The sequence below is a fragment of the Meriones unguiculatus genome, chromosome 11 (genome assembly GCF_030254825.1).
Source record: "Meriones unguiculatus strain TT.TT164.6M chromosome 11, Bangor_MerUng_6.1, whole genome shotgun sequence".
NCBI classification, from domain to species: Eukaryota; Metazoa; Chordata; class Mammalia; order Rodentia; family Muridae; genus Meriones; species Meriones unguiculatus.
Window position 1 is genome coordinate 99,017,964 of NC_083359.1, and position 21,551 is coordinate 99,039,514.

Consider the following 21,551-nt stretch of genomic DNA (forward strand, 5'->3'; position numbering starts at 1 on the left):
GTCTCAGCAATGTCGGGGTTTGGAGACCAGCCAGGGCTACAGACCCTATCTCAGCAAGAAAAGCAACAGAATCCTGGCCACAGTCAGTGTTTGTGCTGTTTCTATAGGAGCACCACCCATTTGTGAACATAAACGCTTGGTGACCCTCTCTGTTCTCTGTACGAAAGAATGGAGATATTCAGCCTGAAAGAGATGAGCTCTTATTTTTTAAATTACTTCTATTTAAATTTTTTAGTTAGCAAATAATAGTATATATTTATGAGATTCAAAATGGGTATCATAGGGGCTATGGAGAGGGCTCAGCAACCAAGAGTTCCTGCTGCTCTTGCAGAGGACTCGGATTTGATTGGCAGCACCTGCATCAGGTGGCTCTCGGTAACTCCAAGGGATCTGATGCCCTCTTCTAGCCTCGGAATTCCTTGCACACAAGTGATACAGATGGACACATATGCACACACAAAAATTAATTTTTAAAAATCATATTTAGCCAAGCATAGTTGTGCACACCTTTAATTTAAGCACTTGGGAGGCAGAGCCAGGCAGAGCTCTGTGACTATGCCAACCTGGTCTACATAGTCCAGGACAGCCAAAGCTACATACATAAATTAGACCCTATCTGGGAACAGCAACAACAGAAAAAGATAAATACATGTACACACTATAGAATAAACAAAGTAATAACATCTACCATCTCAAATTATTATTTGTGGTGAGAACATTTAAAATCCTGTCATTTCCATTACTGTTAACTATACTTAGTCTGGGACAGAACACACAGGCTTCCTCCCTGTGACTTTGACCACTGATGAAGGACTCCTGATTCCATTTCACCACCTCCCTCAAGCTCCCGGTACACACCATCTCACCATCAGTTCTGTCAGTTATTTTTTGTATGTATGAAATGATATATTTGTCTCTCTGTAGATTGATTGTTCACTTAGCACAGTGTCCTCTTAAGCTTATCTCGTTTGTCACAAATTAGAATTTCCTGCTTTTAAAGAAAGCTTTTATTAAATTTGTTCTTTGACAATTGTATACATGTATATAACGCACTCTGATTACTCTCACACCACCTCTTTCATCACCCTTTAACAACCCTGTCACTTCCCCACACTCCTGACTTTTTGTTTTCTTCTGTGTCCCATTGAGTTTAACCATGGCCTGGGCACCCATGGGTTTGGCGCTATCCACTGGATAGCATCCAGTGAGAACACAGCTGAAAACAGTATCTGTCCCCAACTCAGTAGTTAATGGTTCAGCAGGGAGAGGCAGGGCCCAGTGAGCCCCTCTCCAACCTGTGATTGATAGCCGACAGGCTCAGTGCAGGCAGCCACAGCCGTCGTGACCATGGTTGTAATGGCTGTGTTATGACCAGAAGAAAGTAGCCCACTGTCATTTTTCCTCTCCCAGCTCTTTTTTAAATGTTCTATTTAGAGATGAGCATTCAGTTGTCACGTACCATTAACCTTGACCAGCAATGATTCTCTGCAGTCACAACCATTCATTGCAAAGAGAAGCTTCTCTGATTATGGTTGTTGTTTTTTTTCCTTTAAAAAAAGGTTTATTATGTGTATGAATGTATGTATTGTAGGTGTCTGTATGTGTGTATGGTACTTGTAGAGGGCAGGCGCTGGGTCATCTGGAGATAGAATTAGAGCCAGTTGTTAGCCACCCCTTGGGGACTGGCACTGATCTTGGGTCCTCTGTGAGACCAGGAGATGCTCTTAACCACGGATCCACCTCTCCAGCCTGTTCTTTTTATTTTATTTTATTTTTTTGAGACAAGGTCTCACTTAACCCAGACTGCCCTTGAACTCTTAGTGGTCCTTCTATTTTATACCCTGTTCTATGATCGCAGATACGAGCCATTTAAAGGAAAAAAAACAAAAACAAACAACAAAAAAAAAAAACGAATGTGAGCTGTTTCCCACAAAAGCACTGATGCTAAATGCTGAGCACACTGTCTGCCAGGGGGTTGGTAATTATTAACCATCCCAAATAACTGATGAGGAATGAGGCTTAGAGAGGGTGGATGAGTTGCCCCACATGGTACAATTTATAAGTGATAGATTTAGCCAGGACTGAACCTTGAATGATCAAATCCAGAGTTACAGGTTCTTAACATTCACCAGGCATCTTGCATATGCATTAATTTTCACAGCATTTTTTTTTCAAGACAGGCTTTCTCTCTGTAGCCCTGGTGTCCTGGAACTTGCTCTGTCTTCAGAAACCCACCTGCCTCTTCCTCCTGGGTGCCGGGATCAAGGGCATATGCCACCGCTGCCCAGCAATTTTTAGAGGGTTTTTAAATCCAGTTAAGACCCAATGTGGTGGTGGCACAGGTCTGTGATCCCTGTATTGGGGCTTGGGCTACAGAGGCAAGATAAAGCCATTATGGTCCACACAGCAAGTCCCTGTCAGAAAAGAGGCAAGTGAGGGCACCTTATCTAAAAATGGTAGACACAGTTATGTGAGTCTGTGAAGCTCATTAAGTCAGAGCCTAAGTCAGAGGAGTTTTCATTTGGCTCATCTTCACTGTTGGCTAGGCAGTAGATACTCCTTCTTCTTCTTCACTATGAAAGCAACATCAGCTTTGAGCTTCTGTAAACTGGATTCAAGCAGGTCCTCCAATTCCTTTAGCATCTGTGACTGTTGGTGCACAAAAGGTCGGAGCATCTGATCGTCTTCCTAGAAAGAAAGAAAAGACAGTAGGCTTCTATGACTAGAGTAAAAGTACTTTGTACAAGTGAAGGGTGCCCACTAAGTTTTCCCACGTGACCAAGGAACTGCATCAGAACAGAACGTGATGAGCAGTCAGTAGTAACTAACTGGCTGGCTTCAGGAAGGCCGTTTAATCTACCAAGAGTGAATGAGAGAGTCCACAGTTTCAAGTTGGAAAGTGCTTGTCTTTTCAGTGCTGTAGACGTGCTGAGGCTTGTGCAAGCACTCCCAGATGTAGGGCTTTGCTGAAATATTCCCCGCCCTGTGGGAGCAAGCACCCCTGAGCAGGGATTCCGGAGGAGCAGTGACCATCAGTAGAGGAGAGGGTGGGACAGGCAGGGGACCGGCCCAGGCTGGTTTGTTTCCTCCGTTAATAGATCTCTGCTGTTGGGCCTTTGCCTTTCTTATCCCCCACCCCATGAAGTTTCCAGGTTTCTTTTCCCCCTATCAAAGGTAATTTCTTTATTCTGAATGTTAATACTTGATAATTCTGGATTAGCAGTCAGGAAGTTTAGAGCTCTTTGCCTTTTTGAGTGAGGGACCTTCATTTCAGTTAAAAGTCCATGAAAATATCCCCCCCCAAATAAAAAAACAACCAAAACTAATCCTTTTAGAAAAGGGATAGTCAGCATAAGATATAAATTGATTAGTCAGGCTGTGCTTATGTCTCTGTTTAGACTGGGGAGGAGGAGTGTTCGCAGATGTGCCTGTGGGAGCCCAGGTTCAATCTCGGTTGTTCATAATGACTAAATAGGCTACTGACTGGCCAGTGAGGTCCAGGGATACCCTGCCTGCCTGTCCCCAAGCCTGGGATTTCATACACTCACTGCCTGCGGGGCTTTTTTTTTTAAACATGGTTCTGGGGTCAAACTCGGGTCATCATGCAGGTACCTTACCATCTGAGCCACTTCCCCAGCACCCAGCTTTTTCCTAATTTTCTCTCACATACTGTTGCTCTCCCAGAAGCAGCTGCCAGCCTGGTCTCCATGATAAATTCTTTGTCTTTTTAAGAAGCTCTGCCCCTTAATTCGTACCTAAATAATGACATCTTCACAGAGTGAGTGTTGTGAGACTTGGGTCAGTTAAGTGCAAAGTGTTTAACGGCCTGCGCATACGCAATCCCTTTCCCCTCGTCAGCCCTTGTACTTTGTATTTGCTGTCTGAGTGTGCTGACTGAAAGCTGAAATCGCAGGGGTGGGTTAGCCAGAACCTGGGGCTTTTCCTTGTTTGAAGAGGAAAACTGTCAGTCATTAGCATGGAGCCTCATCCAGGCTTAGTGTTTCCCTGGTGAGACTGAAGATTATCCATTTGATTCCTAGTTTGCCAAGAATTTGTTTTGTTTTGTTTTTCAAGACAGGGTTTCTCTGGGTAGCACTGGCTGTCCTGGAACTAACTCACTCTGTAGACCAGGCTAGGCTCCAACTCAGAGACCCTCCTGCCTCTGCCTCCCGAGTGCTGAGGACCCACACTATTAATTTGCTCGTCTCACACTCACACCTCCCATCGTCGTGCCAGCAAATCTCTAAGTTTAGCGGGGCGTGGTTTGGGTGTTCCAGGGAGGCTGCTTACTCACCGGAGGTCTGCACTGCCTCAGAGTGAGGAGCCGCCCTCTGGCCGCGCTCATGCCCTGATAGAACGCCTTCAGCGCTCTGGCCAGCTGCGCATCACAGCTGGCTTGCTGAGCACAACTTTGCTTAGGCTCTGTAGCTGTGGGCGGCTGTGCTGTCATAGAAGCTCCGTTTGGATTACCTGACTTCTGGGCTGGGACAGAAAGAAAAGTTATTTTTTTTCTTCCGTATCTAAGCATTTCTGTGTTTATTTATTTGGTTTTTCAAGACAAGGTTTCTCCATGTAGCTGTGGCTGTCCTGAAATTCACTCTGACCAGACTGCCTCTGCTTCCTGAGTGCTGGAATTAAAGGTGTGTGTCACCACACCTGGCTTTGGTGACATTTTATTTCTTTGGACCCACTTGAAATCTCATAGAGCAAAAGAAAAAAAAAGTTCTGTTTTTTTATTTATGGTCTAGGATATGGATTAACTCGTTAAGATTTCCTGTTCTGGGGCTGGAGAGATGCTCAGCAATTAAGAGCACTGTCTGCTCTTCCAGAGGATCCAGGTTCAAGTCCCACCACCCACATGGTGGCTCACAACAATCTGCGCTCCATTTCCAGGGCATCCATCTGATGCCCTCTTCTGGCCTCTGGGAACACAACACAACACACACACACACACACACACACACACACACACACACTAAATACTTTTTAAAAATTACTTCTTAGTCTAGAGAACTAGCACGTGCCAAACATGGAGATGGGAATGAGAAGAAGCGGTCGATGGCCGACTCTCACCCTGTTGAGCAGAACCAGTGTTTTCCAGTGATGCCTTGAGAAGCACGTTTTCTTCTCTCAGGGCTCTGTTCACGCGTCTGAGCAGCTCCGTCTCCTGCTCTGACCGGAGCAGCTTCTGGTAAAGTTCTGGCATCTGGTTTGATGTGATCTGCCGAGGATAAGGCAGCTCAGCCTGTTGCGGAATAGTCGCCCTCCACACTAGCTGGTCATACTATCTTGTGTAAACAGGGAAGGGCTGGGGGAGTAGGGAGGGATTTAAATCCCCCAGGGCGCACGGAAAGGCACCAGAGCACTTTCATTGGGGGTGTCACCAAGGTTGTCCAAGGCCGTCAAGTCCCCGTGAGCTGCCGTGTCCACACCTGGCCCACCTTCTTCATGCTGGAAAAATTCTTGCTGTCTACCATGACGTGGCCTTCCTCTGTGAGCAGGACGTCCAGCTGAGAGAAGCCCAGGTGGACACAGCCTTCTGCAGTGTGAGAGACCAGCAAAGAAAGGAGTCTCAGCCGGCCTGAGCCCAGTGAGGTGAGGTGAACCGCATGGAACCCAGGAGCCGGGCGGAAGATGGCGCCACAGAGACCCGCCTGCCTCTCTCCTCTCCCCCTGCAGCATTAGATCTGGCTGAACAGCACACCACAGGAAAGACTGAGCAAGCAAGTACCTTGGAGGCCCCACAAATCGACAATGAGGGCGTTTGTCATTAAATAATTCAGAAACTCAAGAGAGGCACCCAAGGCTGCAAAGTGGATGGTCTCTTCAATTCGGGGATTCACATTATTCCACACAGGCTTGGTATACAAAATATTTGGAAGATCATAAACTTTGTACCTGCGGCAAGAATATAAAACATAGTTGAAAAGCAGAAGGGACATACCTATGAAGGAAACAATCAGGCAAGTCACAGACCTACAGCCCAGTGCAGTTAGGATTCTTACAAGTTCTGTCTCCGCCGTGTTTTGTCAGAGTGACTATCATTACATAGCTAGTAAGTCCAACAGGGAAGAAGGGTTTTAATCAGTGTTCAGAGTCTGTTTGGAGGATCTAAAGTGCTAAATTTCCTTGGGAGGTAGGTATTTGGTTGTTTTGTTTTGTTTGCTCTTTTAGTTTTTGGGTTTTTGTTTTGTTTTCGAGATATGTTTTCTCTGTGTAGCCCTAGCTGTCCTAAAACTCACTCTGTAGACCAGGCTGGCCTCAAACTCACAAAAGAAAAGATCTGCCTACTTCTGCCTCCCTACTGCCAGTATTAAAGGTGTTCATTATCACCACTCAACTGTTTTGTTTTTTTTTAAACTTCTTAAAACACCCCTTTATTTTTCAATATTCTTTGAGCCAAATGAATTTAACCCCATCTGGCATATCTATACTGTCATTTTTTATAACAATTAAAATGTCTAACCCTGTATGAGGCTCAGCAGCCATCCAAGTAACCTGGAGGGCCCTGAGGCTTCTCTACTTGATGTAGCTATTTTGTAGCTGAGCAAACAGAAAAACTTAGAACTTTCTGATGAACTCATCTGTTAAAAGCAATAAGGCCCCTCCCTCCCCTCCGGGAGCCACTCAGGTGGCGTGTGCAGGTCCTGTGCACTGCAGATGCTCACCCCATCTGAATGCCCCGCGTTGCATCTTCCTTTAGCCATTTGACACCAAGGCACCGCACGATGTGAATCTGGAAGTCAATTCTCTTGCCCAGAAGCTCCAGAGGGTCAATCACCATGTCCTCCTCGCCTCGTGCCCTACAGACAGGAGCTGAAAGTCAGTCTCTGGAGCCGGCTGGACCCAGGCTACTTAGCACTCAAATGTCATTCCAATGAGAGTCCTTAGCAGGTAGATAATGGCCCTGAGGGAGGGCTGGGTAGTAATATCCACTGCAGAATCCAGTCACAGAAGAGCTGATTCTGCACAGTGCTTCTGGAAAAGATACCATCTCCAAGAGCTCATGGCCCAGAGACTAATACAAACATCTCATGTGGTGACTGCGTGTGGTGCTGAACGCACACTGAGGCTGGGGCTGGTCCTGGGGAGGAGGAGAGCCAACTGACTTCTCAGATGCTACAGCCTAAGTTCTCATCTACCACCGTGAGTTAGTCACAGTCCAGTCAACATCTGCCCTCTATCCTCAGAAACCCATTTGGACAGCTTTCTAACGGGACCTCTCACTAAGTCTGAAACTTTCAAGGATGTCATGTTGTTCATTTTCAATGTGACCATTAGGCAGCCTAGACAGCCAAGGTAGCCAAGCAACCAGCCGATGGCCTAAAGTCTCTGTAGACCTTAAGTTTTTGTTCAGTGCAGCTTTTTGGACCCTGAACTTGAGGGCTCTCCTCCTTTCCCTAGCAGGTTGCCTCTTCATCAAGACAAATGGTCACACTGGGTGTTTGTTCCAAGCCCAGGCTCCTGTTAGCCTCTGTGCTTAGGATTGCTAAAACCCTTTTACTTCTATATAAACATCCTAAGGTCTAAAACAAAAATAAATAAATCTGGAGTCCAGAGACAGCACCAAAGGAGTCAAGACACCTGACCCTAACCTCAAGCTGAGAAGCCAAGTTCAGGCCCCTGCCAAGATGATGGAGAGCAGAGACCAACTTTCTGTCTCTGGCTGTGATGCCTGCGAAGTGGGACGAGCATCCTGAGAAGGAGTGCCAGACTTCCAGGGTTCCAGGAGCCCACAACATAGGCTTCTTCCCTCATGAAACCAACCCAGGCTTCCTCACTCCATCTGCTTCTTTGTGGATGTCCTGTCATTCCCTTGGTTCCCCAGGGCACTGCTGAGCTGTCTCAAATGCTGAGCATTTGTCAAGAGTCAGACTCAACAAGGCCAAATCTTGAATGAGCGCAATCACCTGTCTCATCAGTAACCACTTCAGGGACCAAGCTGACCCCCCCCTTGCCTTGGTGAGAACTTTCTGGGAGGGGCTGAGATTCACCATCCTTCCGGGGAGCAGGGGGCGATTCGGATGTGCAGCACAGCCTCCTCCAGCCCATCGCAGTTCAAAAACTCCACCTGTTCCTCCAGCATCATACAGTGAGCCAGGGACTGCAGCCAGATGTGTGCTGATCCCAAGTGGACAGCCTCCACAGGGTCCCAGAAAGGGTCATCTTCCTGAGCCACCTGGCTGTCTTCGCTCTCTAGAAAGCGCTGGTAAAGTTCTTCCATCAGGAATTTCCTATTGATAAACTTGGCTTTTGACCAGATCCATACCTGGGAATGCAAAGGGAGGTCACTGGTGTCTTAGTTACTTTTCTGTCTGTGAAGAGATGCCATGACCAAGACAACTTATAAAAGAACATAATTAACTGGGGCTTGCATACAGTTTCAGAGGGCTAGTCCATGATTACCATGAGGGAGAAAATGGCAGCGTGTAGGCAGGCATGGCCCTGGAGCAGCAGCTGGAGGCTTTAGATCCGGATCCACAAGTTGGAAGGAGAGACAGTCACACTGGGCTGGCATGACTCTTACACCTCAACGCTCACTCCCTGTGTCATACCTCCTCCAACAAGAACACTCCTAATCCTTCCCAAAACAGTCCCACCAACTGGAATCTAAACATTCAAATATATGAGCCTGTGTGGGCCACTCTTACTAAAACCATACCCATGCGTTGTTTCATTTGCTGTGTAAATGATCCACCTCTTATTTTTACCAATCTGCTGCTCCTCATGGGTAGAGTTTTGGGAAGATCATTTAGTACTCTCATCAGACTTAGCTTTTTGAGTCCCTTCTAGAACACCAAATTTAGTGTGATGGAAGTAGAGCCACGGTGATAATTCGAGGCTGATAGAGAGGCCACGAGCCAAGGCATGGTGGTGGTGTCTAGAAGTTGGAAAAGGTGAGGAAACAGATTTAACCGCTGGTTTTCCACAGAACAAAATGGCTCAGCAAGTCCTGTGTTGGACTAACAGCCTACTGAGAGCTAAGGTCATAACCCTGGATCAGTTAATGAGTGACATTTTATTACAGACAAACACGATGAACACACACAATTAGTCTACAGAACAGCCAAGAAAGGGCTCCATAGCAGGCGCACAGCCACATGGTGGGAAGAACCCCTCCCCACCTTTCTTGCAACTAAGCACAGGTACTTTAGCTCTATTCAGAAGCCTACAAACAGGTTTCCATTCTTGTTCAGGGGTTCACCCCCAGGGAGCAACAAGCCCAGGGCAGGCGTTGCTGCCTCTCACTGGGCAAGGGCAGGGCCTCCAAACGCACCTGCTGTGGAGAACCTTAAGCTGAAATGTTAGGGAATCTAGATGGACATTATCTTGACTGAAAATGCCCCATCAGAAGTAACAGCCAAGGCTACACAGAGAAATCCTGCCTCAAAAAACCAAACCAAACAAACAAAAAAACCAAAAAATTGGATGAAGTAAAACCAGCAACCCCTTCTCTGGGACAGCTGCAGGAAAAACATTCTGTCTCTCTTGGCCTCCAGGCATGTGAAGAATTGCCATACAGACACGTATGTTTCTGTCTCATGCGCACACAGAGAGACGTGGTCACCATGGCCATCTGGGTAAACTTGAAGACCACACTAGCCTCAAAGAGAGATCCACCAGCCTCTGCCTCCCTAGCACTGGGACTACAGGCGTGCACCACCATCCGCAGCTTGGTACTAAGGCCTGGGAGTCACGCTCAGTGTGAACAGAGGGTCTTTAGCGGGTGTCCGTGCTAGTTAACCCTGACTGGAAACTGGACAAGGTCTAGAATCACCGAGGAGTCAGTCTCTGACCATGCCTGTGAGGGATTATCTAGGTTAACTGAAGTGGGAGGCGCGAAGCAGCATTCCACGGGCTGAGTTCCCAGCCTCAGGGGAAAGGGAGATGGAGCTGAACAGAAGCCGCCTTCGCATCTGCTTCCTGACTAACGATGCGGTGTGACCAGCTGATGGAGGCTGGTGTCACGTGACTTCCCTCGGCATAGACTCCACTCTCGGGATGTCTTTGTATTTTCACATTAGCAGAAGTAGCTAATACGACATGTGCCGGCTGGTTTTGCGTCGACTCGACAGTCCTCAGAGAGGAGGAAACCTCAACTGAGAAAATGTCTCTTATAAAAGTCAGGCCGCAGGCAAGCCTGCTGAGCATTTTCTTAAGTCGTGCTGATGAGGGAGGATTGGGCCCAGGGCTGATGGCGGTCCTGCACGCTATAAGGAAGCAGACTGAGTAGGCCGGGAGGAGCAAGTCGGAAAGCAGCACCCATCCGTGACCTCCAGGTTGAGTTCCTGCCCTCACTGCTTTCCACGATAAACTGTTGGCTGGGAGAATGAGGGAAATAAACCCTTTCCTCACCTTGTTGCTTTTCGTTGTGGTGTTTCATCACAGCGGTGACCCTAACTAAGGCACAGTGTCACTACAGGAAAGATCCTAGGAACCGGCACTTTGAGAGAAAGTGTCCCCACACATAACTCCCACTCAGAGAACATCCGGTGTCTTGTCTAGGTCTGCTGGATGTAACTGGCAAAAATCCCCGTGGACTTTGGAAGCTTTCCAGAAAGGCACATGCCTGTCCACTGATGAGGTCTTACCTTATGAGTCTGTTGTTTGGTCACCTTCACCATGACCTCTTTCTGGAGGTCATGGCCCCTGGAGTCTGAGGATGCTAAATTCTTCACCTTCAATTCCATTTTAAGTCCCTGGTAAAGAAACATTTCATGAACAACCCCCTACATCATATTTCTTTTACAGTTTCTCCGTCTTCCAGCCTCAGGCTTTGTAAAAGAACACAGCCTGACTCTTCTTATTCCTTGGGCTTCCTGCCAAGCCAAATGGCAGAGCACCAGAATTTCTCAGAGGTACCCTGGAACTAACGTTTGTACTTCCTAAGTTGGTTAATCCCCTCTCAAGGCTCCTGCTGGCTAGGACCCTGTGTCATCAGGACCTAACCCAGGTCTCCTCTGTGGCCTATCAGCCATTGAGGTGATGGAGATGTGTGGTGAGGTGAGCAATTGTGGCCAGTAAGTGTTGGTCGGATGCTAGTGGCTCTGATGAGGAGGCAGGCGCTCAGGCTGGCTGGGAAGGCCTGACTAAGTTTAGCCCTGTCACTAGCTCTCAGGGCCGGCACGGGAAAGCCTCATCCTTCCCTAGACCCCAAGGGCCTTTCAAGACCTGTCATGGCTCCATCCTCGGGGGAAAATGTTACCTTCTCCAGCTCTTCACTCATCTGATTTGCTTCCACAACCATCGGCATGAGTTTGACGTAGTCCTGGAACACAGCTAAGATGCTGGGGTCGGCTTGGCCAGCTCCAGGGCTCAGAGCACCTAGTGAGGAGAGTCAGGGAGGAAGTGAGTCTGTTGCTTCTTCTATGCTTTTCAGCCGTCAATAAACTTAGACGCTCAGCTATTTATTTTGGTATGATTTTTGTTGCTGGTGAGGTTTTTTGTTTTGTTTTATTGTTTGCTTTGTTTTTTTTAAAGACAGGATTTCTCTGTGCAACAGTCCTGGAACTCACTGTGTAGGCCAGACAGGCCTTGAATTCACAGAGATCCACCTCCTCTGCCTCCCAGAGCTGAGATTAAAGATGCGTGCCGCCACCACCCGGTTTCAGCTGTTCCTTTACACAGCTGCTCATCTCAGCCTTGAAAGCTCGGCTCTTCTTGTTCTTGATTTCGAGGTCCCTCGCCCAGTGTAGTTCTGGACTATCCAGAAGGGAGGGTTCGTGGCCGGACTCCTGGCTACTTTCTTGTGTTCTTTTTCCTACCTCCTCACACCACCCCGTCTCTTCCAACACCCCAAAACCAGGTAGGAGAGAACGAAGGTTGGAGGGAAAGGGAGCGCTGGTATCGTTAGGCTACTTCTTGTTGGTTAGAGGTGTCAAGTTTATTGGGGCAAGTTTGACCTCCATCATCAGGACATCTCTAAACAGCAAACAGCGACAACCAGCAACAGCGACCTCCATGCTTCTCTGGGCTCTGGCATTTATAAACCCTCTGAAAAGTCCCCAGAATTCCAAGCATAAACTATGCTCAGCTGGCAAAATCATGCCCCTGCCCGAGCATGGAACAAATTACAGCCAGCTGCTGGGGACAGTTTGAAGCAGCTCCATATCCCACACCTGGGATTAAAACAAACAAACAAAAATATTCCCATAGCATTTCTGTGTTTTTAAAGAAACCAAAATTCTCACTACAAGGGTTAGAAGAAGCAGGAGCCGATGGGCCAGAGGAGGGGCTTGGGTTTTGTGTCGACTCCTCATCTGCTCAGCAAACAGCCTGTTCTTATTTCGGTTGTGTCTGGGTGCTGCGGAGGAAGGGCCATAGCGACTATGGGAATTATGGGAGGCCCTAATTCCCTTTCCGGACGTGAGCGAGCACTGCCTTGTGTCAGGACCTGTCTGCTCTTCAGAGCCTTCCTGCAGCCCGGGGGTCACATGGTACCAAAGCCTCAGAACTTCCCGGCAGGCTGCCATGAGAATCCTGGGACCTGAGTGTGACAGCCCCAAGGCCTGGGGCATGATGAACTTTCTGTCACCACTATTCCTATGCTGGGGAGGCATCTGCACAACCAGCTATGAAGAACTAAAGGAAAAGGTAGGTTATCTGTGGATGCTCTTGCTTACAACTGTGTGTGTGCACACGAGTGTGCGTGTGCAGGGTGCAAGCGGAGACTAAAGGGTCTCAGGTGTCCTCTGCCACTTTCTACCTTATTCACTTGAAGCAACGTTTCTCCATGAACCTAGGCAAGCCCCAGCAATCCCCTTATCTCTGTCCCACATGAGACCACACCCAGCACTTTACATGGCACAAATCCATGTCTGTAGCCAGCATTTTGGCTACTTTGTGGGTTCCTTTCTCTTCCACCCCTCTCCATCCCTTCTTCCCTTCCAAGCCCCTACCACTAAGTAAGAGAGAGAAGTCAGCAGCACTGTTGCTGTTACACTACTTCCTGCTGGTTGGGGCATCCCTTGTGCAAGTTTGACCTTTGTGATCAGGATATCTAATTTCTTCCTCTCGATTCTTTGTGCACGATTACTTGACAAAGCGCAACAAACCGTATCCAACCACCAACAACAGCAAATGCGTCTCTCAGGATCCCAGCTCTGAAAAGTTCCCAGAATTCCAAACGTCACACACTCACAGAAACTCTCTGCAGCTGGCAAAACCACACCCCTGCTAGAGCACGAGGCTGCTCTGAAGCAGCCTCTTATCCCTCCACCTGCGATAAAAACGGAAACATATTCCCATAACATTTCTTGTTTTTTAAAGGAACCAAAATTACAAAATCCTCATTACACATGTTCTCATGGCTTTGAAGCTGGTATTCTGAAGCATGGCACCGTCTTGGTCTTGGCTTTCTATCAAGAACTACAGCAGAACGTGGATGCGATGCCACACATCTGTAATCCCAATACCCAGTATGCTGAGGCAGGTTAACAAACTGACACCAGCTTGGGCTGCACAGTGAGTTTCAGGCTAGCCTTGGCTACCCAGTGAGCTCTGAAAAACCTAAGCAGAGCTGGGTGTGGTGGCTCATACCTGTAAACTCAGCACTGCTCCTCACCTGAGGCTTCATTAAGGCAGGTCAGAGCATAGGTGCCCCCCCCACCAGACATCACAACGCCCTTAGTGGGGTCCAGCCAAGCCTGAGCACATGACTCCGTGCTGGGGGACGAGGCTGTGGAGTGAGGGGAGGTGGACAGGGAGAGGGTGGAGGGTGGGCTGAGGGACAAAGGATCTTCCACTCAGAAACCTGGAGCTGCAGTTCCTTCCGGACCAAGGCCTGGACCTTGCCCAGCACCATCTCTCTCCAGCGCCGTTGGCTGAAGGCCTTCATCTAACCCACTGATCTCAACTCAGCATTCTTGCCTCCACGTGCTGCTGTATGTAGCTCTCTCCCATACCAAGGTTTAAAGTTCAGGCTGCCATCACCCTCATCCCTTAGGGCAGGTTTAGCGGGTAAAGCACATCTTTGACATGTATTCAGTTTTCTATTTCTGTGAAGATCATATGTGGATGTTCAGTGGCGGCACACTCAACAAGCAGAAGTACAAAGCCTTGGGTTTTTATCCCCAGCATGCACTAAGAGAGAGAGAGCCTGTGCTCACATTTTAACTTTCTGCACATTGCACTCTGACACCATGAAAGCATCTGCTTTTGTGTTTGTGCCAGAAGGCGCCAGAAGGCAGGCACCGAACCACTTACCAAGTGTGCCTACACTCACTCCCTCAGCGGCTGCCCGCTCCAGCTGGAAAAAGTCGTAGTCGAATCTGCTCAGGTCCTCAGCACCCCGCTCCGAGGGAAACCCGATGTAGAGGAAGGCGCTGTTGGATCCCAAGATGATGCGGTCCTGGGAGGAAGAGCGTAGGGAGGCAAGGCCTAGCCTGCTTCGGGGCCCAGGCTCCTACTCACGCCACAGTGGGAAGAGAGCTCTTTCCCTCCATGACCACCTGGGCTCCACACCCTCTTCCAGGATACAGAACCACCAAGGTCAGGGCCTCAGAAGAAAAACAGGGGTTCTGTGGAGTGCTGGGGTCTGACTGGGATTATGATCTCAAAGTCCTCTGGGAGGGCAGAAGATGTAAGAGCAGATGTCACGTGGGGGCTTTTTGGGGAGTTAGACCACTCTGCTGCTCGCCCACAGTTCTGGTGCGGGATGTGCTGGGCAGTGAAGTGGGGGAGGGCTCACCAGTAGTGTCTCAAAGGGAAGGGGTGGGGCCATCTGCCGGTCTCAGAGGGGTGTGGCTTCTGGGGTAGTGATTAGTGCAGGAAGAAGGCCTCAGGGAAGCCAGCAGGAGCCACCGAGGTGGAAGACTCCAAGGAGGGCAGAGGAATACATCGGCACAAATCGGGCCTGGTGTAAGTAGGCGCTCCATCACTCCCAAGGACTGTTCTCTTAAGCCTCAAATGTCATATGAGCACTGAGAAATGGAGCGTGTCCATTTCCACCTTTCCTTCCGTTATGGTGATGTCCGGAGAAGTGAAGTGATGCCCTCGGGACGCAGTGAGTTGGGAGCAGACAGGAGGTGGGAAGCCCCAGGCCCGGCCAGCCCCTCTCACTGTGACAGGAGACATTTCAGAAGAGACCAGCCCCCACCTCCCACCACTGCCCCCATCCGGAGGGCATCACCGGGACACTTCTGCGGCTGGCCGAGGAGCTTACCAAATGCTGCAGCTTTGTCCTGTTGGTGACAGGTACCCCGTTAACGATGACCTTGCACTTGCCGTGTGGCGCGACTGTCACTCCGCCGTCCAAATTCACGAAGGACACGTGCTTATCCGAAATTCTTAGAAGATAAGAGTTTGCCTCGGTCACCCAGTAGCCTGTGACACCATGGCCGGTCAAGTTGCATGATGGCCACAACTGTGCTCAATGGAGAAGTTCCGGCTGCCCCCGACCACAAAGCACTGTGCCTCGTAGGGGGCTGCAGGGCCCAGACTGGAGGGTGCAGGGCCTTGGAAGACACTGAGGACGCTATTCTAGTTGCAGAAAAAAAAAAAAAAACCCAGCTGAGGGCCTACAGCCGCCAGGAACCCCCAGACACAGACCATCACAAGTCTTTGGAAGCTACCCGGCTAGCAATGGAGGAAGGAAAGCACGGTTCAGCTCTTACCCCAGGCCTTGAAGACGGATAGCATTTGAGGCAGCCCGACCACCATCACAGGAGCCTGTAAAGAGTCAGGACAGTTTATCTTCAAAGACTGTTGGCATTTGGCCCTGATGAAGTAATATGCTTGATTTTTTTTTATACCTGAAAGTGGGATTTTTTCCCCCCATTAAAAGCATTTGGAAAAAAAAAAAGCATTCGAAGAATTTGCTTTCTAATCTAATCTGAGCAATCATAACCAGGCATAACCTTGCTTTATGTGTAATTGTTTTTCTTTCTGCTTTTTTTTTTTTTTTTGGTGGGGTGGATTTCCAGTTTGGTGACAGTGCTGGCTTCTTCATGGGCCTTGGTCCTCAGTGACCCACCAGGCTCCTCTTGGAAGCTGTTTCTGTGGTGGCCGGCCACTCGGGGTGTGCAGTATGCCCCTGTGGCTCCTGAGTGGGTCTGGCTCTCCTGCCACCATCCTGCACCTGTCTTAGACGTGCATGGCGTCCTGGGAGAGGAGCACAGGAGTCGCCCTGGCTCTGGGCTCTGGGCTACCCATTCAGTAGCGTACACACTGAAGAGACATTCCAAAGGCTGCCACCTCCTCAGAAACCACTGGACAGAAGTGTGACGTGACTGTGTGCTGGCGATGTCTCGATAACATTCAATGTAGGCATGTGAGCAAGGAAAGAATTCCAAACCGTGCTGCACCTTGGACGAGCTTAATTAGACTCTGAACTGAGACGGACACAAGGCAGGCGTTCGGGGATCTCTTTGCTAAGAGGCACGGCGAGATCCAGACACAGAAAGAACAGTGATGGTCACTCAGAGCTCAGGGAGGGGGTGGGGAGGCAGTGCTTAGTGGCTTGAGGCAATGATGGAAAGTTCTGGAAGGAGATGTGGTGATGGTTTAGTACCTCTCTGCACTGTACTCTCAAGAGTGGTTAAAGAGGTGAACTTTATGCCATATGTTTTGTAGTACAAAATTTTTTTAAAAAAATCAAAAAAGAAAAGGGGGGAGGCTGGAAGGAGGGAGGGAAGGGAGGGAAGGAGGGGGAGAGGAAGGGAAGGAGAAGGAGGAAGAAAAGGGAATCAGAGCTGGCCTGGGGGTGGGGGCGGCAGAATCAAGTACCGTCATGAATGAAGTACTTGAGGACCCCTGTAAGCTGCGGGTCCTCGTTGACATTGAGGAGATGTGGGAGGGTCTTCACCATCTCCTGCTCCTAGGAAGACAAGAGAGAAGTCTGTCCCAGGGACCAAGGGAGGAAGGGGAGCTGTCCAGGCAGGCCCCTTCCAAGGCCCAGGGTCCCCCACTTCCTTTTGCCCCACCCCCCAGCCATCTTCTATCACCTCTCTCTTCTCTACTTCTGCCCACTTTCTTCAGGCCCCTGGCATCCTCCGGCTCCTTGCTCCCTGCTCCTTGCGGGGTGTGGGGGAGGGGTGTCCTTTAACTTGCTGCTAGCTAACCGAGCACCAGCCATGAATGGCAGAGAATGACACCCATGCATCCTTCCTCCGCGATGCCAGGGTTCATTCAGTAAGGGTAGGACCATATTGGGCTCATGGAGGCTGGACAAACAGAAGAAGAGCAGATGCCATGGCTCAGTGAGATTTTTAAACCCTGAAGTTCCTTCTGCTTAAGAACAAAGAAGTTGAAAGTCCTGGTGGCCACCTCTCACTAGAATGTAGAGTTCCATAGTCCTGTGCTCTGAATCCCACTTAAAGCCAGAGTCACGCTCCACAGGAGGCTCTTTAACAGGGCTTCTGCTGGCACCGAGTCATGCACAGACCTTCAGAACCCTTGACCTGTAATTTGATCTGGGTTGCTGACACGGGAGACCACATCCTGCTCTGCTCCCACCAGCCCGGGCTTAGTCTGGGCTTCACCCACCTTCCTGGAAGGCAAGTTGGAGTCTCCCCTCTCTCCCAAGACTTCCAGGCCTGGTCCAAGACTTGGGCATTTGCTCAGAGCCTCATGGCTAAGAATAAGATTCTGGCAGGAGTCAGGGTGGCACAGTGGGCAGGCAGGGCATCTTTCTCACCCATGGATGGCATTCACAGCCCGGCTCAGAAGCGGGCACAGTGTGGCTCAGTGATGCAAAGATTGCCTAGCATTTGCAAGGCCCTGGGTTTTCACACCCTAGCACAACCACGATGATGATTTACTGTACTCACAGCATAGCCTGTTAGGATCGGAAAGTGAATGCCAGCCAAGAGAGACACAATAGCTCAGGCTAATGCAAACTGTCCCCAGGGGACACACCCGGTCCTTAGTTCTTCAAAAACAAATCTCCCACAGCCCTGACATCTGTCTTCACCCATCAGCATGCCGTGACCTCCTTGAATCATTCAGGCCCCAACTCTGCCCACTCCATAGTCTGGAGCCCACAGCGGCCCAGGCTGCTGGCTGTGTGCAGGGAGGCGGAGCGCGAGTGGACGACGTGAGCCTCACCTGTGTGAGGGCCGCGTGCTGTTGCTCCCACTCCCTCCGCGCCTGCTCCAGCAGGTGGGCCCAGGTTACCCGAGTCCCCAGCTGCAGTTCTGCCAGGAAATGGGCTGAGTTTTCTGGAAAGACGGAGGGGCTTTAAGCTTCAGGCATCGTCAAAGGTGAGCTGGGGGGTGGGGTAGAGACGGGACGGACACGGGACTGGGCTGCTTCTGTGTGGCTCTGAGTGATGACTCATCCGCTCAGTCCCCGGGTAACTCAGACATCAGAGCATGGAGCATGGCACGCAGAGCCCCAACCCCCCCCCCTTCACCTGTACAGGCACGTGACCATCCGTTCAGGGAATTCCCATCTAACTAGACAGATTTGCCTAGTTATGACGCCGTTTTTCCGTATGTTTCCTGCCTGGGTTTATAGATCGTGGGAATCAGACGTTACGCTCAGGTCACCATCCTGCGCGTTCAGAGCCTTGCGGCCAGCAGAGCTGGGGTGGGGTGGGGCACTGGGGGGCACCCTACGCGTCCAGCTCGGGCGGGCTTGTCTGCAGTGGACGCCTGCGGTGTGGCAGTCGGCCTATGAAGCCTGGAAACGTGTCCTCGTGGGTGATCTTAACCCTGTCTAAGCAGTGTGGGAAAGCGCAAGGCCTTTGCTTCATGTGACAAATGAGACCCCACTGACCTCAGAGCTGGAATTTTTGAAGGTTGAGCCAAAAGACCCTTAACAAAACTTTGCCCTTCCCCCCACCCCATTACATGGCCCGTCCTCACTCCCCCCAGGCTAGGCCCTGGGTGTCAGCCTCCTGACTTGATTTACCTGCCACTCCAGCGTCCCCGGATCCGAGCAGCAGCTTGTTCTCAGCCCTGGACGCCCTCACCAGGGTGCAGGTGTTGACCACGGCCTTGTTCTGAACCTTCTTAGCCCTGTCACGTGCAATGACAAACGCACTCTCAGGCCCCTTTCCAGTCAGAGCTGTACCTCCAGCCCTGGGTAACAGCGGCAAGCCCAGAGCCCAGGCAAAACCACTGCCGGTGTGTCCAGCCGTTCGACATGTGGCGTTCCGTTGCCATCTACAAATTTCTTGGGTCACCCTCATAGCTGGGGTGCATTATGGGCAACAGGCTAGACATAGCTACAACCATTAAGACCAAAACTGATCTCAGTAACCCACAGGACTCCCACAGACTCACGAAGCTCTGCCGAGTCCCCGTGCCTGGCCCCTGAATACCCTAGGTCCTGAACATACTTGGCTAATTCAAGAACGTGCTTCATCAACAATTACAATCCAGGAAGCCATAGGCAAACTGCTTCCCTATGTGGCACAGGCTACAGACAGCCAGAGGGTTTCTGGTCCTGTTTCCCCTCCCTCCCAACTCCCACCTCAGTGCTCAGGCATCCCATAACGCGACTTACTCTCTGACATTCAAATTTAACTGGTGTCTTGTGCTTTTGGTGTTGGGGATTGGACCCTGGGGCTCCACCCCCACAGTGTCTTAAGCTCCACTTGCCTTAAAAAGAAATTTAAACAGATCCCATCGGGGCTTGCGTCAGACACAGAGGCCCGGGACAGAGTATAGAGCGCCCAGTGCCTCTCTGTGCACATCGCCTCCCAGCAATCTGCTGACAAGATTGCAGCCAGAGGCAGGAGACAAGGGACATTCTAGAGGAGCCAGAGCTCCACCTCCAGGTCTGAGCTGGCATTGCAGATGCTGGGAGAAACTGTCCTGGCACGAAAACAGCACTGCGTCTGCGCAATGAAGAATGCCGGGGAATGTTTTCACCCACAGGAAAGGCCTCTGAAGAGGCGGTTTATTGGAGGCCTAATCCGAACTGTGTGTGGGTTTCGTTGTTTCGGTTTTTGAGACCGGATCTCTCACCTGGCTGGCTAGGGCTCTCTAACTCACGGAGGTCCACCTGCCTGTGACTCCCAAGTGCTGGGATTACAGGCCCCACACCACCACACTAAGGTCAAGGTGTAGTTCTTGGTCGTCCCCGGGAGAGCAGCAAGCGCAGCCAAGTCCTCCGCAGCGCCCCCTTCTCTGTTTTATTTTATTTTTTTTCATCCCTCTCTGGCTAGTCGCTTTGTTCTCCTTCTCCTGGACTCCTACCCCAAACCCCACCCACCCAGCATCCGAGTTCTCAAAGGACTTGTGACTTAGAACAGGACAACCAGCTCGGGCTCACAGACTACTCACCTCTCGGCGTATCTCAGCGTCGACAAGGTTTCCTCATAGCAGATGTCAGCGGGACTGATGGCTGCAATCTGGAAACGTACCATCGATGCTACTAAGATAGCTAATTTTGGGGCTAAGAGGGGGGCACGGACAGTCGAGTACCCGCCTTGCAAGTGTGAGGAACTGAGTTTGATACCAAAGCCCACATCAAAACGCCAAGTGTGCTGGCCCACACTTGTCACCCCAGTCCTGAGGGGCGGTGGCAGGAGGATCCATGGAGCTCACTGGCCGGTGGTCTGGTCTAATCAGTGCACTCCAGGCTAATGAGAGACCCTGCCTCAAAGGGTCTTTGATGGCATTCCTGAGGATGACCCTCGAGGTTGTTGCCTGGCCTTCACATGCACACACACACACTCACTCATTTGCATTCCCACCTGTACATGTACATGCACTTCATGCACACACATGCTGACAAAATTAATGTTCACAAAACAGTGTATATCCTATAGTTTTCAGCATTTAAATTTTAAATTACTTTTTAAGAAACATTCAATTATATTTGTGTAGTTAATTTAATTTTATGTGAATTTAATTATTACTTAGCTTTTAATTTATTATTTAATTTAATAATATGAATGTTTTGCCTATATGTATGTGTACCGTGTGTGTGACTGGTCACCGTGGAGGTCTGAAGAGGGAATCAGATTCCCTGGGACTGGAGTTACAGATGGTTGTGAGCCACCAGGTGGGTGATGCGAATCAAAACTCGGTCCTCTGCAAGAGCATGTGAGCTTAACCACTGAGCCATCTCTCCACACCTCTGAACTTGTTTCTGTGTGTGTGTGCCTGCCACAGTGTGCATCTGTCAGGGGAGAACTTGCAAAGAGTTGGTTCTCTCCTTTTACCATATGGGTTCTGGGTCTAGGACTCAGGTCATCAGGATGGGCAGCAGGCCCAAATAGAGAAAGCTAACACAGCCAAAGCCACCTGGCCAGAACTGGAACTTGAACCAGCCACTGGCTAACTCTGAGATCTGTCCCCATCCTGCTGCCTCTGCCTCGGGCTCTCAGAGGTACTGGGTCTTCTGCAAAGTCCTCAGGAAACTGAGGGGTTGCTGTGCATTAGTGGGGCAGACAGAAAAGGCTTTGCTCGGTCCAGATCCTGTCAAGAACACAGTGATGGATCCTGTGTGGCCTTTCCATCTCTGAGACAAAACACTTGGAGCATCACCTGCCAACAAGGATCTCTCTTGGCTCATTTCCCGAGGGGTCGTGGGAAGAGCAGAGCAAAGATTAAGGATTTCAGGGCTGGGAGAAAGCCTCTAACGGTGGGCTCCCTGTT

The 21,551-nt window shown here is 50.0% G+C and overlaps 1 protein-coding gene across 1 annotated transcript in view; it reads right to left on the minus strand.

Annotated features, from left to right (window-relative positions):
• Positions 1 to 531: 531 nt before the first annotated feature.
• The window catches only part of LOC110561854 (kinesin-like protein KIF28), a 39,250-nt gene continuing 18,230 nt past the window's right edge, over positions 532 to 21,551 (minus strand). The window contains exons 8-23 of the mRNA XM_021658412.2: positions 20,232 to 20,299; positions 18,853 to 18,959; positions 18,046 to 18,158; positions 16,726 to 16,816; positions 15,615 to 15,669; positions 15,164 to 15,287; positions 14,206 to 14,350; positions 11,207 to 11,325; positions 10,593 to 10,700; positions 7,995 to 8,269; positions 6,669 to 6,803; positions 5,732 to 5,898; positions 5,433 to 5,539; positions 5,074 to 5,221; positions 4,295 to 4,482; positions 532 to 2,688 (exon numbers count right to left, since the gene is read on the minus strand). Coding sequence (XP_021514087.1) covers positions 2,533 to 2,688; positions 4,295 to 4,482; positions 5,074 to 5,221; positions 5,433 to 5,539; positions 5,732 to 5,898; positions 6,669 to 6,803; positions 7,995 to 8,269; positions 10,593 to 10,700; positions 11,207 to 11,325; positions 14,206 to 14,350; positions 15,164 to 15,287; positions 15,615 to 15,669; positions 16,726 to 16,816; positions 18,046 to 18,158; positions 18,853 to 18,959; positions 20,232 to 20,299 — 2,106 coding nt within the window. The 3' untranslated portion in view covers positions 532 to 2,532. The remainder of the gene's footprint in view (positions 2,689 to 4,294; positions 4,483 to 5,073; positions 5,222 to 5,432; positions 5,540 to 5,731; positions 5,899 to 6,668; positions 6,804 to 7,994; positions 8,270 to 10,592; positions 10,701 to 11,206; positions 11,326 to 14,205; positions 14,351 to 15,163; positions 15,288 to 15,614; positions 15,670 to 16,725; positions 16,817 to 18,045; positions 18,159 to 18,852; positions 18,960 to 20,231; positions 20,300 to 21,551) is intronic.